Genomic DNA, 18677 nt, shown 5'->3' with positions numbered 1-18677 from the left:
AGAGCCTGTAATTTGGGTTCCCACTTGCCAATGAGCCTCTGTGCTCTTCTTGGTTTTGGAGATGGGCTCCTGATGAGCTGGTGGCTCCCCAGTGATGGGGCTGAGAGCAGCTGGGGCAGGGTATTAACTGGCTTGCTCATCCTGCCATTGTTAGTGCCTTCTTTGTGTGTGCAGAGGAGCTTTTTATCACTTAACACAATGCAATGAGATAGGACAAGAGGAAACGGCCTCAAGTTGCATCAGGGGAGGTTCAGAGTGGATATTAGGAAAACATTCTTCCTGGAAAGGGTTTTTGGGCATTGGAACAGGCTGCCCAGGGCAGTGGGGAAGTCACCACCCCTGAAGGTGTTTAAAAGGTGATTAGACAAGGTTCTTAGGGACATGGTTTAGTGCTAGAATTGGGTTATGGTTGGATTCGATGAACCTGAGGGTCTCTTCCAACTGAAAGGGTTCTATGATTCTATCAATCTCCTGAGGTATCTCTGTCTGGAGGTTACGTACATATGCATTGGTATTGTTTAACATATGATAGCAGATCACTGGAATTGCTGTCCAGAAATGCCTCATGATTAGGGGAAAAGCTGTGCTCTTGTACGGGCAACGGCTTCATTCAGGGCAGTATCACAGCCTTGTTTCTAAGACTGTAGATGAATGGATTTAAGAAGGGGTACAGAATGGTGTTCAGCAACGCTACAAATCTGCTGTTCTCCAAGGAAACACCTACTGAAGGACACACGTAGAGAGCAATGCAGCTCCCATATCCAATTGCCAAGGTGGTGAGATGGGAAGAACATGTAGAAAAAGCTTTTTTCCTCCCAGAGGCTGTTGGAAGATGTAGAATACAGAAAAGGATGCACAGGTAAAATGCCAGAGTTAAACATAAGGAACCCAGAATGACAAATGATATGAAAACAGAGTCTATTTTCCAAAGCAGGCTGGTGTCAGAGCAGGACAGTTTGAATAAGGGGGAGCTGTCACAGAAAAAGTGATGGATCTCATTTGAGCCACAAAAAGTCAGCTGGGAGAGGATGACCAGGCGGTAACTGAAGAGTGTGAAGCCTGTGACCCAAGTAGCAACAACCAGGTGGATGCAGAGCTGTGGCTTCATCATGGCAGCATAATGCAAAGGCTGGCAGATGGCAACATAGCGGTCAAAGGACATGACAACAAGTAGAACAAACTCTGTACAGCCCAGGGCAAAATAGGAAGAGGATTGGGCAAAGCAGCTGCTTAGTGAGATTGTTCTCCTCCCAGAACCCAGGATCACAACCAACTTGATGCTTGTGGAGGATGTAAACCAGATTTCCAGGAAGGCCAGATTGCCAATGAAAAAGTACATGGGGGTTTGAAGGCGGCGATCTGCATACACGAGGAAAATGATGGTGGCGTTCCCCATCACTGTTGTCAGGTATATGAGCAGAAAGACCAGAGAGAGTACAAGCTGCAGTCTTTGATCGAGCCCTGAGAAACCCTCTAGGATGAACTCAGTAACTGCAGTTCCATTTTCTGGTCCCACGTTGAATTTCGGTTCGTCATGCCGAGACAGGAACATGGCAAAAAACAAGTGTGATAATTCCACAGTCTGGGTGAAAGGCTCCCCAAAACTCTCTGCTTCTTTCCTTTCTTGCAGTCTTCCTATAGTACACAGATAGAGGACTTCAAGCACTTCTCATACCCTGATATTTCTGCATCAAATTTCATTTTGTCTTCTTTCTACCTTTTTCAAAGACTCATAAAGAATGCTTCCTTCATAACAGAGGATTTTAAAGTCTGTTAGCTATTTTATCCCATTCCTGGCAAATTCCAAATGCACACAGGTCTTTTCCAAATATCTGTCACACCTATGTGCCTAAGTCATCTCATTTATTGCACAAATGCCAAACTATTACATCAAATCAAATCAAATCAAATCAAATGGATGCTGAAAGCTTTTCTTTCTACTTTTCAGTACTTGCCTTTTTGGACTAGGAATCCCTGAGTATCTTTTGATTTCAGAATAAGCAGTATCAAGCATCTCTTTCGTAATCCCGTGCTTTCTTCCACAGCTTTGTGCTCTCTGTTTCTTCAGGAAAGGGGAGGGGAGGGCAGAATAGGGACCAAATATAACTCATCTTCTTTAGTTATGGTTCCACACAGTCTCATCTGACATCCATCTGCACCGAAATGCAGTTACTTCCAAACAGTTGCTCATCGCTATTACTATCAAATATCCTGATCTAAACACAGACCAGGAGAATAGTGACTGGAAGAGATCTGTAACTTTTCTTTTGTGTGCCAGCTATAGGTTGGGAGGACCCAGCCTTGAGAGTTTTCTCCTGTCTCCATTGATTATACAGGGAGCCTTGGGAAAACAAATTCTCACAGGCACCTGTTGTGAAGCAGGTGAAACTCACTATTCAAGTCTCAAATCTCCGATTCCTAAACTTATTTTGTTTTTTAAATCAAACTACACATGTAGGAGAAAGAAGGACAAAAAAATCCCACATATACAATAAAGACTGGTGTTTATCCCTTCATCTTTCCATTTGTTTTCAGACATAGAAAGGAGTAGAGCAGACGGCTCCAAAACCAGAATAATTCAAAATGCAAGGGGAGAAGAGGGAGAGGAGGAGATGGTGGGTTTGAGGTGGTGAAACAAAGTTGTGTGGGTGTGCAAGCAGAGCTCTTCAGTCATTAGTCACCTGGGTGGTCCAAGGACTTTCCCATCTCATTGTCCACAGAGACAACAGGAGGAACTGGTCTGAGACAATGGATCAACTTGAAACCAAGTGATTGAGTTCAGTCAACCTCCTTCAATATCAACCACCTCCAAAATAAGCAAAAATTAGTCACCTTCAAATTAAATGTTGGCCTGACTCGTGTGGGATTTCTCCAGGTGGGATTCCAGACAGTGCTGGAGACGGGCAGATCCTGCTGTGCCTGGGCCTGTTTCCTGTGCATACAGGTAGTTATTAACATCCTGGGTGAAGAATCTGACTGTTTCAGAGATCCCTGTAGCAGTTTCTGCTGCAAAACTGAATAAAATTGAGTAACAGTAATTACTTAACTTGCTTGCACATGCCAGAGAGGATGTGCAGGACAACAGGCTGGCCAATTATAAGAACTCAGCAGAACTGTTGTACGGGGAGCCTCACTTGATCCAGTTGAAGACACTCTTGCAAAGATCCTTGCAAAGGAGTCTTTTCCAATCTATGGTATTCCATAATTCAATTAATCTTTTCCTCAGAGAGCTCTTCAAAGAACAGGCAAGGAAGTAAAAGAGACAGAGGGAAAGAATTAGAGATATAAAATGTGCCAATACAAATTGAGAAGATCCTCTGAACAGTGTTTCTCAACTCAAACCATTGGCAGGAGACGTATTTTGGGAAATGGCTGCATAAAAACATTCACATAGAGACACAGTGTTTAATTAGCTTGCTGACACTTGCCCATGGTACTGTCAAAACAAACTAACTGACTGATTATGAAGATTTTCACAAAAATTAGTTTAAAAATACTAGCAAAACCCCAAACCCAACCCCCTTATTCTTAGTCTTATCCTTTTACTCACTTTAACCCCTAACCTGTATCCCTAGCCTTAAAATACCAGCCTTAACCTTAGCCCTCACCACAACCCTAAAAAAACCAATGTACCTCACAAAGCTAGCCCGTACCCTTAACACTAACCACGCACCTAGGCAGATTACCAGATGCCTAAATCCTAACCCTGAACAGCGAGCTCTAATCCCTAATCCCTAAATTGAACACCTCATCCCCAGAGCTCTCATTGCCATGCTCACCCCCATCACCTCCAACCCCTCTCCCTACCCTACTTCAGCAGTTTGGCCCCTTGGGGCAACCCAGGGTTGTGGGGTTGTCCTGTGCATGGACAGGAATTGGACTGGATGATCCTGTGGGCACCTTCCAATTCTGGACATTCTATGATCCTTTCTCTTTGATATTTTCTTTTTCATTATTTTAGGTATAATTCTTGTTATTGCATATTTTAATTTAATTTTTCTTACATTTTCATCTATTTTTTAAAAATTCCAGTTATTAAAGTGTTTATATCTCAATGCATGAATTTTCTCACTTTTACCCTGCCGATCCTCTCCCCTATCCCGCCGTGGGGAGTGAGCGAGCGGCTGCGTGGGGCTCAGTTACCGGCTGGGGTTCAACACGACGGTCCTTTCTCCAGCCCTTGTTCCACCCCATGGGCGTCAGGCTCAGGTCCCACACGATCCAACACGTCCTCACCAACCACCGCTCCCCTGCCCACCCTTTGCTGTCACACACACACAGTTGCCCTCAGCCCATGGGCCGCCCTGTGAAACGCCCATAAATGTCACAGCTCCCCGTTGAGCTCATGGAGTCCGTGGCTTTGGGCTCCGTCTGTTCCGTGGCCACTGCGGACAGCACAGGTGTCTGTTCCGTGGGGTCACGGGCACCAAACCCAGCTCGGGTGGGAACCAAGAGGGTCCCCTCGTGTTCAGGGCCCAAAGCGCCATCTGTAGCACCTGCCCGTCCTTTTGAGTGCCCAGAGCCTCCTTCCTGGGGCCCAGATCCTCATGTTTAGAGTCCCAACATTTTTTATCACCCACGGCCTCTGACCAGGGCCCACAGTTTCAGTTTTAGGTGGAGCTTGTTGCCTGGCAACAACCAACCGGAAGTCAGTGGGGAGTCAGTGGAGCCAGGACAGCCAATGGCATTTGAGGAGGCGGGGCAAGTCATGTGATTGACATGTAACCAGCCAATCAGGCTTTGAGGCTTGCAGGAAAGGTGGTGAGAGTTGAATAAACCGGGCAGCGTTCAGGGGCGGGCTGTGCTGGCTGCACCAATCACAGCTGGTGGGAGTGCAGCACATGGATGATTGACAAGTGGCCTGACCCATCACTTGGTAGGGGGGGAAACGAGAGATCCCAGCTGGCCAATCACAGGAAACATTACTTCAGGGTGGGGCGGGCACTGTGGGGGGAGCGACCCCTAAGGCAGCCAATCAGATCCAGGATCACCTCAGGGGAGGAGACTGACAGCCCTCCCGCCCAATGGCGGCGCAGCCCAGGCTGAGGAGGCGGCGGCTCTGCGGGCGGCCAGGCTGAGCTTTGCCGTGGCGCCCGTGGAGCTGCCCCAAGGCTGAGCAGCCCCCGGCCCAGCACTTCCCTTCCCTTCCCTTCCCTTCCCTTCCCTTCCCTTCCCTGTCCTTCCCTTCCCTTCCCTTCCCTTCCCTTCCCTTCCCTTCCCTTCCCTTCCCTTCCCTTCCCTTCCCTTCCCTTCCCTTCCCTTCCCTTCCCTTCCCTTCCCTTCCCTTCCCTTCCCTTCCCTTCCCTTCCCTTCCCTTCATCCTTCTCTATCTGCTGCTTCTTTCTCCACCTTGATCCTCTTCCCTGCACCTTTTATCCTCTCACTCTTGTGGAGTGTCTTACAGACACTCATCTTGACTTACTGCAACGACCTTGACCCAAATAGAATGACAAACCACAATGGTTTTCTACAAGAAAAGATATTTACGATGTGTCAGCCAAACTGCCGGAGCGTGTGAAAGATCAAGCAGACCGATCACAAGATAACTTTGAGCGCGTGCACAGCTGCCGTAAGCCAATTACAGCAGAAAGTTCAATGCGTGTACAACAGCTACTAACTATAAATGTAGGTGTCTCTTGGTTCACCCGCACTGAGAGTCCGTGCCGTTAATCCCTCACGCTGTCCCTTTGTCCTGCTGTCTGTCCCCATCTTTTCTGTCTTTATTCTTCCCCGCTACCTGTCCCATTTCCTCTGGCAATGGACCCCTGTCCAGCTGGCTCTGCCTTCTGTTTCTCCTCTCTTCCTCTTTCCTGCTCCTCAACCCTCCTTTTCCTCCAGCTCACTGTGGGTTTTCTCCCTTTGTCAGTCTCTCCATCCCCATCTTACCTTCGCTTTATTTCTCAGTCCCTTTGTTCTGCTCTCTGACCTTCCTTTTCTCCATCTGTACATACCCCTCCTTGTCCCTGTCTTTCTCTACCCAACCTTCTTTCTTCTTCTTCTCTCCATCTCCCGTTCCTCTGTCCTGTTCCTCGATCCTCTTCTTTCTTCCTCCCTGTCTTGTCGCGGCTCCTCGTCCCTGTTTGTCTTGATCTCTCCATCTCTCCAGCCTTTTCCCCATGTGTTTCCTTCTCTCTTGGCTCCTCTGTCTTCTCTCTCGTCTGATTTACCTCTGTCATCCCCAGCAGCTTCAGCTGAATGACCAGGTGTCCCTGTGTCCTGGTATTTCCTGAGCACTGCCCTGGGGAAGATCTGTGTCTGCAGGGCTGGGGGTCATTTAGGAGCTGATCTCCTTCTGCAGACGGCAGAGCCGGGTGTAGTTGTGGCAGTAGTTATGTGAACTGAACTTGTCCTGATGTACTCAAATATACTGGCTGAATATGCTTTTCTTTGCAGCTCCAATTCCAACCTCCGTGCTCTGCACTGAAGAACAAGAGACCTTGTGCTGTTTTCAAGATGTCAGCAGCAGCGAATCAGCAGAGAACATCACTGCCTTAGTGATGGTGCTTTTTAGTTGTTGTTTTCTAACACTGTCTGAACTTTGGTAAGCAAGAGGAAGAGTGGTTGACAGAGTCTGTTTTCTGAAGTAACATGTTCCTGTACCTTTCCCCCATGGTGCAGGATTTCTTCCCTTGCAGAGAGGACTGCAAGACCCACTCCTATCAGGCTGGACTTTGCCTCCAAACGTGGCGCAGCCTCTTCCATTGTGACATCACCCACTGCTGTTGATGTCACAAAGCAGCATCAGCGCTGAGGTGGGCACAGCAGGGTATAAAACCAGGGGTCTCCCTGCGCCTTTGTCACTCTCGATCTTGACGGAACAGAGATCGCAGAGTTCTTGGCTCACTTCTGAGCGAGCAAGATGCTTGTTACCTGCACCTCAGCAGGTACCAAGAGCCAGCCAGAGAAGGTCGAAGGTCTGAACAGGTATGTTTTAAAAATCCTCCTCCCCTTTGCCCAGGTGATTTTTTTCCACCTCGTCAGCTGGGGTGGGTGGAGGGTGGACAGGAGAGGAACATGAGGGCAGCCTGAGAGCTCGGTCTGGAGCTGGTGGAAGGCAGCAGCCGCCTTTCAGTCTCTTCATGACCACAGGGGCAAGGCCCAGAAAGCCTTTGATCTCTGCAGAATGAGGGACAGGTCTATTTTGAATCGCATGGATGGAGTCCCAAGTGGTGGCCCCGATACAGCCTGCCGTAGTAATTGTGAGAGCTCAGCTCAGTGCTGTATTGTGCTCTGCAGGGTGGGTTGTGTCCCTGAGCCTGCTTGGTTTTCCTCTCCACTTGGACCAGCAGGACACCAGCGTTTCCTCTGTTGGCCGTGGATTTGACTTGTGTTCCTGACAGAGGAGGTTTCTTTCGGAAACCCAGTCAGTTCCTCACCAGGGCTCTGCCTTAGGAAAGGGGAACATGATCCTCTGAAGGGTGCAAGGAGTTCTCTAGGAGAACAAAAGGGGATTGTTCATTCCTGATGAGTGTACGCTGTGAGCCTTTTGAGAGCCTCCTGGAACAGGCGGGAGGAATTTCCCCCTTGCAGAGCGCTGTGTGCTGTGACTTGGCAGATCAGGCTCAGGGCAGCAGGGCCCAGCCAGCAGAGTGCTTCTTTGGTGCTTCCTTGGTTGCCCGTTGCTTGCCAGCACGCATTGACATTCAGCCCTCCCTCCCTCTTTCCCCAGTCTGCATTTGTCTGCAGTTATGCCAAGAGAAGGGCCAGAGATAACCCGGCTGCTAAAGAAATGCTGCGGGAGGGGAGACACAGACCCCCGCCTGGCAGCTGTTGAACTGTAGGGGCACAGGCTGAACCTTCTCTTGGGAGGGTGGAGAACAGGATCAGCACAAGTGCCGATGGGATGGTGGGCAGGAGAAACAGGTGTTCATTGTGTCCCTTCCATTTCCAAAGAATCCCTCTCCAGCCCCACAGACATGCAGTGTGGCCACAGCTCCCGTTGCAGCTCCTGCTCTTAGTCCGGAGTCAATCTTGAGCCCTTTGTCCCTAACGAAACAATCACTGCCATGACAAATCCCCCACTGGTGCAGCTGGTGACAAGCCCAGCAGTGACTCGAGCTGGTGCACGACCAAGCCAACGCACACGCCAGGAACGCCAGGCTCAAGGGCTGCAGCCCCTGCTGCTGCTCTCCAGTCTGCTGCTGATCTGCACGGGAACCGCCAGCTTCACCAGCCTTTTCCTCCTTGCTGCTCTGTAGGATGATGATGGCGCTGAAGACAGTGACCCTGGTGCTGATTCTCGGTCTGTTCTCTTTCGGTGAGTCTGTGCAGAGCTCCGACCTGTGGACAGTGCCTTAGGAGGTACTCGGGGCTCCATTCTGTCCTGTTCCGCTTCCCCCGCCGTGACCAGAGGAGCTCAGCTGAGAGCAGAAAGTCCCCGACAGAGCTGTGCCAGTCCCTGCTCCAGCGGGACGGGTGTGGGGGTGAGGAAGGGCTGACTTGCCTTCCCCAGGAGGGCTGAGCCAGTTCTCTTCAGCCGAGGGAGAGGCCGTGGCTGAGCTCTCCTGCCCCAGGGGGTGAGAATCTTCTGCAGGACAAGGAGCACAGTCCAGGGCAGGGAACGTCCATCTTTTGCGGAGCCCGTACGCCATGATGGCCACTGTCAAAGACAACAAGACGAAAGACAACTATGGCACGTGGAACAGACACAGACAGGGGCGTGGGCAGCCCGAGGCATAACGCAGCCTTAGACCAAGTTCTAAGCTCTGGTGTGTGTCCCACAGGTGTTTACCACGTCGCACAACTTGGCACCTTAACCATCTGGAGCACCACAGAAGAGTTAGGAGACCCGAGTGAAGCCCTGCCCCTACCAGACCAGCTCCATAACCTGCAGGAACAACTTTATCATCTGCGCTGGAGTGCAAAAGATGTCGCGGAGCGGGCTCTACAGGAAGGCGTGAAGCAGGCAAAGCTCCCAGGCTTTACCGGACGGGTAAGGGCACAAGGCAGAAGGATCTACTCAGGGGTTTTATCCTCCCTCCGGCACGTATCCTACTCCATTCACTGCCATGGCCACGCTTCCTTTTCCTGTTGCTCCACACTTCCTTATGGAGATGAGAGAGCCCTGACGGGAATGACAGCTGAGTCGTTCCTTCCTCTGTGTCCAGATCTTGGATCCTCCTCAAGGGAGGACTGGAAAGAAAGAATGGTCTCAGAGGTCCAGAGTTAAGCCAGTCCTATCTCATGCCCAGAAGGCTTGTCTGTCCGTGCTGCCTGGCCTGGGGCCTCTCCACAGGAAAAGCCCCTTCCCACAGCTCCAGCATTCAGAGCACTGGAGTGAGCAGCCCCCCCTTTCTGAACCTGCAGAGCAAACCTGGGAGGCTTCCAGGCAATTTGGGTGTTCCTTCCATCTGAGATGGGCCCTGTCCCCATTCACCTTGGCTGGCCTTGCAGGGGAGCTGCTTGCCCCGTTCCTTTTCCTTCCAACAGTCGCTCTCCTTTGTGTTCCTTCCCAGGCGGTTCAGGAGATCATCAATCAAGCCCTGGAGAAGATGGAAGAAATCCACGTCCCGATGCCTGATTATGCCCTGAAATCAGCAGGTGCTGTGACACTGTACAAACAAACCAGTTCCAAAGCGCTTCCTTCCAGATTGACAAGATGCGCATTGGAACGTGCCCAGGGGTAGGAGAGAAGGGGCGAGAAGTCAAGGGTCACCTCGTACCCTAAAAGTGCCCCCACTGACAGAGGCTGTAACAGGCCAGACCCCATGGGAAGCCCAGAAAGCCTAGCTCACATTCCTGCCTTTTTCCATGGCCCCATATGACAGTTTGATGACTCCCTGCTACGTGTCCCAGACGGGTTGTGCCAGTAAGACAGAGGGGAACCCACTGTAGGACATGGATGACTATCGAGAAGCCTTTTTCAAGTCAACACTGCAATATTCCTCCTGACACTGCCTGATGATCATGCTCATGTTTTAATTTCCAGGGGCTGCTGTCATTCATTCAAGGACTTCTCCATCGCTCCGGAATGACAAAACCAAAATCTTCCTGTATTCCCTGCCGGTGATGCATTATATGAGGTCCCCTGAGCTTATTCTGGAGGTAGGAGCACCAAGAAGCAGTAAAACAAAGGTCGGGAGAATGAACCACCCACGCTGCTCAGAGTTGCCTTTCCCCCGTCTTTGCTCCTCGAAGCTTCTTCTCCTGCCTCCTCCTCGCATGGACCTGCTCTCCTCCTGTGTCTCCCTGCTATTTCCTCTCCCAGAGTGCCCCAGGTTCTCCGCGGGAGCTTCTGCCAGGCCAGGCTGCTCCTGCAGTCTGTGTCTGCCCAGTCGCTGTGCAAAGTGTCAGCACTGCAAGGAAGGAGAAGGGCAGAGATGCCCGCAGAGCTCTGGGATGTGCTCTTAGTGAGCCCCAGCGGGTGCTGAGAGCCTGCGCTGCTGGAGGGCCCCACGTTGGGCTCTCAGGCCGTCCTGGCCCTGCTCCTGAGCTGCCTGCGTGGCAGTGCTGGCTGGTGCCAGGGGAAGGAGGGTGCAGTGGATGAGAGGCAGCGAGGGCTTCCCCTGACAGGAAAGGTTCATCCAGGGGGGCCCGGAGCTGCCACCTGCTCTGGGCAGGGGCCTTTCAGCCACACCGTCCCTGGCTTGTTCTTGGTGAGGGCTCTGGACCAGGAGAGGCCGCTGAGCTTCTATAAGGAGCACACCCAGCCCCCAGCCATCGAAGGGCTTTTCTGCAGAAGGGTCTTGTGATACGTGAATTCTCACAACTGCTGCTCTGTTCGGTACCCACAGGGTGCGACTGAAGGCACTGGCTGCGCTTCAGAGCAGAACTGATTGGCCAAATGAATTCTTAATCCTCTGATGCTCATGGCAGGAACGAGAGCCAGGGCAACCTTCTCCATGTCAATGTAGTTTCTTCTTCTCCTTTCAGCCGGAAAATCATCCTGGAAACTGCTGGCCCTTCCCAGGAAGTCAGGGACATGTCTTCATCAAGCTGTCTGTGCCAGTCATTCCCAGGGCAGTCACCATGGACCATGTCTCGGGGACAGCGTTCCATGGAGAAAGTCTCTCCTCAGCTCCCAAGGACTTTGCTGTCTATGTGAGTGATTTCTCTAGACGGGGGGCAGGGGCTTGCACAACATTTCTAAGCAGGGGGTGAAGATGGGTCAAAGAGTCCAGTGGCCTGAAGCTTCCTCCTGGCTCTCAGAAGAAACAGGCTCCTCAGAGTCGCTCCCTTCCCATTGTATTCCTCTTCTATTCAATGGTCCACTCAAAAGGAAGCTTCTGGGGCAAGATGCTACTCGAGGAGCCACAGGAAAAAGGAGCCGGACAGTGCATGGTCCTAGACCTTCTTGGCTTCCAACCCCAGTGGCATTTGTGATCCTCAGGTTTCCTCGCTCTCACTGGGAGCATCTGCTCCTTTTCTGCCTGGCAGCCTGGACTCGTTGAGTAGGCAAGTGTGGCGTGCTGCCCACCTGCAGCTTCTCGTCTTGTGCTCATTGTCCTTGGACTACATAGTTGAAATAACCCCGTACTTTACCAACTGAAGTTCAGTCTCCCCATAGTGATACCAGACGCTCTTGTTTTCTCCACCCCTGTCTTTCTGTAGGGCTTTAAGGAAGAACACGAGGAGCAGGGAACGTTCCTGGGACAGTTCACCTTCCTGGCACCGCTGAACCCCAGTCAGACCTTCCAGCTGAAGGTATGGGGACAAAGAGGGGGAGAACTGTAGGAGAGGAGGAGAAATGCGGCTGGATGGGGAGAGGCTTCCCTGCCAAAGGGCTACAGGCAGCCCTGTCCTTGAGCATGTGCCACGCTGGCCTTTCTTGTGCTTTAACTTCCTGGTGGCAGATGGCTGGACTGCCGCTCTTCTTCTCTTTCATTTTGGGTTTAAACTTCAGCACTTAGAAGCGCCACAGTTGAAGCTGGAATCAGCTTGACTGTCTGGACCCCAAGTGCACACAAGAGGCCACATCCCGTAGGATGCACGACTGCTGGTCTGCCAGTTAAAGACCAGAAATACTGGGCTTCCTGAGGATTCTGTTGGTGCTGGCAGTGAGCAGTGACAGGGAGGCCATTCTGTTTCCTTGGCTTTCTAGAGAAGACAATGAGGCATTTTCCTGATACCACCACTGGTTCTTCTGACTGTGGAAGCCTGTGTCCCAAAGCAGGCGAGATCTTTCCAGTGTATTTGCTGAGGCATCTGGTATTTGCTTCTTCCTTCACTGTTTTTATGGCCCAATGACGTAGAGCAAGATAAGAATGTCTCGACCACGACAGGTCCAAAGCCCTCACGGGGCAGCAGGAAGGAAGCTGTTGAACGAGGTCGTCGCTGCGGCACTTCTGTCAGTGGCCACGTGCCAGAGGGGAAAAGGCGACTCATTTCTTCTTGTCGTTTCAGAACGAGCTCCCTGGGGTCGTGAATTACATCCAGCTGCAAGTGCTGAGCAACTGGGGCCACCCGGACCACACCTGCCTGTATCGGTTCAGGGTGCACGGTGATCCGCCCAAAGACAGGGGAGAGGTGCCAGTTTCTTCCGTCAATAAATTCCATTAATTTTTACCAATTCGAGTTCCAGTCTGCTTTGCCTGTGATGCTGACTGCTCCTCCCTGAGCTAACTGCAGCTCCCCGTCCTTCTCTCGAACCACCAGCTTATGGGAGACTTCAGGAGTCCACAGAAAGATTGTCCTTATTAAAAGAAACAGGAAAACTCAGTCACAAATCTGCAGAAAGCCTGACAGCCACAGACTTGCTGCCTACGCAGGAACATCAGAAAGGCCTGCCTGTACACCAAAGATTAAATTAAGGGAGAGGTTTCCTGTGCAGGAACCAACTGAGGATGAATGGAACCATCTGTTGTTACCTGTTTACACAAGAGGCAGATGCTGCTTCAGCGTCCATCTTTCAGTCTGTTGCCCATGAGAAAATGGAAGTGTGTGTTTTTGTAAGAAGGAAACCTTAACTGGAAAGTTGGTTCATGGCTCATTTGCCTCTCTGTGCCTATAATCGAATTAATAGCTCAGCAGACGTTACAGAGTGATTAGCAAAGCAATCCCAGGACACTTAAGATACCCCATAACCACATGAGTCTGTCTTTCCTTTTGACCCCGAGTTTCCCAACCCCAAGGCAGGAGCAGGCAGGGCAGTCGCGCGCTTGGGTCACACCAGGGAGGAGAGAGCAGGATCAGCGCTTGGCACCCAGGGCTGGGAACAGCACTTTGTGCTCTGAGCTGGGGCTTAGTCCATGTGCAAGCCCAGCACGGATCCAGATACCAAACTGAGGGTGTCAGTTCATCCCCGGTGCCACACAAACGGCACCTTCTCCCATCGCCTCCTCCCGATGAGCTGTTTTCCAGCCCCTTCCGCCTCAGCCCAGCTCAGACACCTGCACTCTGGCCCAGGGCTGACTGGCGCTGGTGACCCTCGGGGCAGCAGCAGGAACCGCTCTGACCCTGGTTGTGGGGCTGTCCCTGGGCTGAGCCCTCGGGCCCAGGGCTGCTGAACTGGGCCATGGTGGGGCCAGGGGTGCTGAGGTCGACAGGTCCGTCCAGCCTGTCCGTGCTGGAGACACCTGCTCCTGCAGCACCCCGGTACTGATCCTGAACCTGCTCCATCCTCATCCAGAAGGACACATTTGTTTGTTTGTTTGTTCGTTTGTTTGTTTCTAAAAATGAAGATAATTCAGGTATAGGGAGAGTCTGTTTAGAAGTTTTATTAATTTGGGGACAGAGGCCAGTGGGGGGCTGGGGCCCTCGCAGGTTGGGGCTGTTTCTACCCCGTGCCCTTGGCCTGGCGCTCACAGCTGGGAAAGGACTTTCCAAAATCCCGCTGGAATGACACAGATGTGGCCACCCCTGGCACAGCCTCAGGGTCTGCTGCCAACCTGCCCTCAAATCATCTCTTCCCAGCTGGAGTCACTGCCAGTGTTGCTGTTCTCCTTCGGGCAGCGTGGTGCTCATGGATGATTGACAAGCAGTCTGACCAATCATTTGATGGGAGGAGCCAGGGGGAAAATCCCAGACAGCCAATCAGAGGAAACAGTGCCTCGGGGTGGGGGGGGGGTGGGGGGGGAAGGGCGGGCACTATTGGGGGGACCGACCCTACAGGCAGCCAATCAGAGAGAGCATCACCTCAGGGGAGGGTGGGCCCCAAACCAGGCAGACTCATGGCCCAGGCAGCCAATCAGCTGCAGGATCAGCTCAGGGGAGGAGACTGACAGCCGTACCGACCAATGGTGGTGAAGACCAAGATCAGAATCATAAAATCATAGAATGTCCTGATTTGGAAGGACCCACAGGATCATGGAGCCCAACTCCTGTCCCTGCACAGGACACCCCACAGGTCACCCCGTGTGTCTGAGGACGATGTCCAGTCTCTTCCTGAACACTGTGAGGTTGGGCCGTGACCCCTCCCTGGGGAGCCTGTTCAGTGTCCAGCACCTCTGGGTGAAGAACCTTTTCCTCGTGTCCAGCTGACCCTTCCTGGCACGTCTTCCTGACATTCCCTGGGTTCTGTCACTGTCACAGAGAGAAGAGCTCAGCCCTGCCCCTCCTGCTCCCCTGCTGGAGCTGCAGCCCCATGAGCTCTGCCCTCAGTCTCCTCTTCTCCAGGCTGAACAAACCCAGGGACTTCAGCTGCTCCTGATACAGCTTCCCCTCCAAACCCTTCCCCAACTTCGTAGCCTCTTCTGGACACTCTCCAGCAGCTTTACCTCCTTTTCTCCTGTGTCCCCAGCCCTGCACACAGTGAATGCTCCAGGTGAGGCCGCCCCAGCGCAGAGCAGAGCGGGACAATCCCCTCCCTGCCCGGACCAACACATTGGAGGGACCCAGAAGTCCCGGACCCACATCTGGGGGGACTCAGGAGTGCAGGACCCACATATTGGAGGGACCCAGGAGTCCGGGTCCCACATATCAGGGGACCCAGGTGCCTGGGAAGGGTGTTGGGTCATGGCAATAAAGTTGTGTGTGGAAAGGAACTCTGGAAACATCTGGTTTCACCTGAAAACTGGGGGCTGGGGTGATCACACCTGGACCCCTGCACCCTTCAGTTGGGGCCAGTGACCCCCAGGTTGGTCCTGGCCCCACAGCGGCGGGTTCCCTCCCCTCTTGCCCCCAAATTGGGGCTTTTTATTTTTCCTGAAGTCGCTTTCATTTCAATCAATCAACATTATAAAAGGGGACGGGGGGAGGGGCAGCCCCAGATGCTGAGCTCCACGTCCCCTCCCCGGTCACATGTTGTCACACATCACCCCACAACTGCCAGAAACTGCCCCATTTTGCCCCAGGGGCACCAGAATCACCTCAGGGCTCCAAACGGCGGCCAGAGGGACACAAAGGCCTGGTGCTGCTGCAGCTTCTCTTCATTTCCGGAGCTGCTCCTGAAGCCGTGACAGCTCGTCCTTCCACGCGAGTCTCAACTAGATGAGAGCTCTGGCTTCCCTATAACCAGCCCTATCTCTGGATTCGTCTTTCTTTCCATCCTTGCGTCCAACTCTCAGACGCTTCCTCTGCCCTGCGGAGCTTCCCTGGGAGTTTCCCGTTTCTGGAGCGGCCCTCCCGACAGCTCTGCTTGTTCTGGCTGTTGCTAAAGCACACAAACCGGCGATTCTTAGATCTTCCCAGCCCATTCACACCATGAGTCTGTCCAATAGCGATATTTAAGCCTGGGCTCTTCTTGCTGCTTGTGGGATCTTTCACTGATCTCGTATCGGCCTTTGTTTTGTTAAACTGCCAATGTTGTTTCTGGTCCATCACCTCGAAGGTTCTGTTCAGTCTGAATAAATCCTTTTCTTCCCAGAGAAGTGCGGAACAGGCCCTGTCATGTCTCCCTTTTAGCCCTGAAGTCGTTATTTTCTCCCCAGTCGATTCCGTTCTTCCCAGCAAAGTGCGAACCAGACCTGATCCCACAGGTGGTCAGTGCAGTCTGGAGCCGTTCTGGTGAATACGAGCGGAATTTTACAGCTTCACATTTCAGCAAATTCAGCTCACTGAGTACCACGAAGCCAAGAGGATATTAAAAATCACACAACCTTATCATTCTGGGTGATTCGTTCTATCTAGGATGCATTTAATTAAGCTAAGGGATTGATGCAAAACTTAAATTGGGCTCATCGACTGACCCGTGAGCAGTAAAACCATCGCTGTATGGGCAGCTTGCTCAGCAGAGAGCTCCCAGCAGCTCCCCAGGCTGTCCTATTGATGGAATAAAGTGGCTGTTTTGTAGCCCAGTGGCAGCCGGTGGGAAAGGTCTGCACGAGGCTCCGTGCAGCCACTTCTCGTAGCAGTTCAGTGTGTTGTTCTGCACCCTCGGGGGTTTCCCCGTGGGAGTTCTGGGCCCGGCTGCAGCTCCGGCCTTTCCCTCTTCTGGAGCCTGCACCAAACTGCTGCTGGTTTGGCTGGGGGTCGATGCCTCCGCCAGCTCCCCCACTCGAAGCCACAGGACGAGGCCCAAGTTTGCCTGTCTGCAGCTCAGAACCTGCGCTCGTCCCGTCTCCTTCCCTGCAGGCTGTTGGAAACCGCGTTCCTCCCCCCGGGAACGTCCCCGTTTTCCATCCGGCTCCTCTGCCGAGGGTGCGTTTGTGCCCGGGCAGGCGGCAGCCGTGTCGCCCCAGCGTGTCCCCGCCCTGCTCAGCCCTGGGGAGCCCCAGTGTGACGTCAGAGCCGCCGCTGTGAGGTCAGAGTTGGCCAGCGTGGCCTTCCCGCCTGGGGAAGGAGCCCCCAGCTGCCGTGTGGCTGTTGCCCTGGGCAGGCAGCTGGTGCTGTGGGTGCTCTGGGGCTGCTGGAGCGGTTGGTGCCTGGACGGGCCAAGGGCTGCGCCGACTGGGGAGCCCACCTTTGCCAGCCATGGCGAGGAGAAAGGCATCCCAGAAAAGACGCCAAGGGGCCTCCAGAGGCTCCTCGGGGATCAAGGCCGACCAAGAGCCGGCAGGGGAGGCAGCAGGACCGAGCTGCTGCCAGACGAGCGGGTAAGAAGTTGGCTGCTCCTGCCCGGGGCGGCGGGTTGGGGTGGGAGCTGGGACGTGGCCGGACACGGCCCGTGGGGCGGGGAGCAATGTGGGAAGATGGCAGAGGCTTCCGGAGAGAGAAATGGAGCTGGGGAAGGGGCCAGAGTACAAGTGGGATGGGAGCGGCTGAGGGACCTGGGGGGTTCAGCCTGGAGAACAGGAGCTGAGGGGAGACCTGGTCTCTGAACTGCCTGAAAGGAGCTTGGAGCCAGGGGGGTTCTGGCTCTGCTCCCCAGGAACAAGCGCCAGGACGAGAGAAAACGGCCTCAAGTTGCACCAGGGGAGGTTGAGGTTGGATCTTGGGAACAATTCCTTCCCCAAAGGGCTGTCAGGCATTGGAACCAGCTGCCCAGGGCAGTGGTGGAATCACCATCCCTGGAGGGGTTGGACAGATGGAGATGAGGTTCTCAGGGACATGGGGCAGTGACAGGGGTGGGGTAGCGGTTGGACTCGATGATCGTGAGGGTCTCTTCCAAGCAAAATGGTTCTGTGATTCTATGAAGAAGACCCCGTGGCTTGCGAATCCCCACGTCTGTGGGGAGGGCTCTGGGCTGGACGGCCAGCTCGCTGTCCTGGCCGAAAGCCAGGGTGCAGCAGGGGCTTGTGGGGAGGCCAGGATGGAGCACGTTCTTCTCTTCTGCACCAGAGACCCTGTGAGAGATCCTGCCAGATCCTGCCAAGTGTGGGATGGACCAGCTTGAGGAGATGGGGAAAGGAGAGGGGGGACCCCTGGCAGCAGCCCAGCTGTGCTGCCTCTGTCCCCGCAGCTGAGACGTCCCCTGCGAGGCTTCCCGAGGCCGAGCTCTGGCCAGGGCCTCGGCTCACACAGCGTGGGGCTGGTGGGCAAGCGGCATCTCCTTTTGTCCTCCCGCAGGAGCCCCGGCACGAGGTTGGAGCTGGTGACACGATTGTGGAAGTCAAGTCCCGGCTCAGCCACTCAGGGGTCTGCAAAGTGGAGCAATAAGGCCACAAAAATTGCATGTAAGTTCAGCCACTGCTGCTCGCTGTGAAGTGCTTGGTCGTGAGCTCCTGGAGAGGAGACCTCAAGAGACAGGCCTGACTTTTCTCTGTTGGTGGTTTTTTTTCCCAGGCATGCTCTTCAGCCTCACTTGCCATGGGGCAGGTGCCCTGGTCTCCCTGTGGACACGTCTGCTGAGCGTGTGCATCTTCACGTTGTACGTAGTACAGGTTTCTGCTGTGAACAGGGGGAAGGGGATGTCCAGGGCCGGTACAAGCTGGAGGTTGGACTCAATGAGCTTTGAAGATCCCTTCAACCCAAACTATTTTGTGATTCCATGTGAGAACAAACCTGCTTTCTCAGCCAAAGAGAGAGAGCGAGGTCCACACCCCAAGGCTGCTGACAAGTGTCTTCATTTGTTCTTTATGGATTATTTTCCTTCTCTTTCAGAAGGTGCTCCTGCAGCTCTTCCTCTGGGGAAGAGCTGCCAGTAGTGTTGAGCAGTGTGGACAGAAATCATGTTCCTGCTGGGCACAGTCAGCAGCAAGCTTCCCAAACGGCAGCTTTTCAGCCTAAAAACGCAAATCCAGCTGTGAAGGGGTTTGCTCAAGACTTGGCTCCTTGGCAGCCCCTGGACTCCCTCTTTTTCAGGCACAAGATGGCCCCAACAAAGAAGCGGTTTGCGATGGACATGCAGACGATGCACTTCCTGAGGGACGTGAGGTTCTTCCGAGTCATCCTCTTGTTGCTCCTGGTGGCTCTTGGCATTT

At 53.3% G+C, this 18677-nt stretch overlaps 2 protein-coding genes across 2 annotated transcripts; one reads left to right on the top strand and one right to left on the bottom strand.

The window, feature by feature from the left end:
• Positions 1-610: 610 nt before the first annotated feature.
• LOC135999437 (olfactory receptor 6E1-like) lies at positions 611-8591 on the bottom strand. The gene is made up of 3 exons (XM_065652992.1): positions 8587-8591; positions 8171-8280; positions 611-1635 (listed from the first exon to the last, which is right to left on the bottom strand). The coding sequence occupies exons 1-3, from the start codon at positions 8589-8591 to the stop codon at positions 611-613; spliced, it is 1140 nt and encodes a 379-aa protein (XP_065509064.1).
• LOC135999436 (SUN domain-containing protein 3-like) lies at positions 8590-17913 on the top strand. Its single transcript, XM_065652991.1, has 10 exons — positions 8590-8632; positions 8724-8932; positions 9456-9540; positions 9929-10044; positions 10873-11040; positions 11551-11643; positions 12343-12465; positions 15807-15857; positions 16536-16910; positions 17824-17913. The coding sequence occupies exons 1-10, from the start codon at positions 8590-8592 to the stop codon at positions 17911-17913; spliced, it is 1353 nt and encodes a 450-aa protein (XP_065509063.1).
• The last annotated feature ends 764 nt before the right edge of the window (positions 17914-18677 follow it).

The sequence above is a fragment of the Caloenas nicobarica genome, chromosome 28 (assembly GCF_036013445.1).
Source record: "Caloenas nicobarica isolate bCalNic1 chromosome 28, bCalNic1.hap1, whole genome shotgun sequence".
Classification (NCBI taxonomy): domain Eukaryota; kingdom Metazoa; phylum Chordata; class Aves; order Columbiformes; family Columbidae; genus Caloenas; species Caloenas nicobarica.
This window is presented reverse-complemented; position numbering and strand designations above follow the sequence as displayed.

Coding starts and splice junctions, on each gene's coding strand:
- LOC135999436 (XM_065652991.1), top strand. CDS start 8,590: ATGATGGCCACTGTCAAAGACAACAAGACGAAAGACAACTATG. Junction 10,045..10,872: donor CCCCTGAGCTTATTCTGGAG/GTAGGAGCACCA, acceptor TTCTCCTTTCAG/CCGGAAAATCATCCTGGAAA. Junction 16,911..17,823: donor AGCTGCTGCCAGACGAGCGG/GTAAGAAGTTGG, acceptor GTCCTCCCGCAG/GAGCCCCGGCACGAGGTTGG.
- LOC135999437 (XM_065652992.1), bottom strand. Junction 1,636..8,170: donor CAGCAAGGAGGAAAAGGCTG/GTGAAGCTGGCG, acceptor TGTGTACTATAG/GAAGACTGCAAGAAAGGAAA.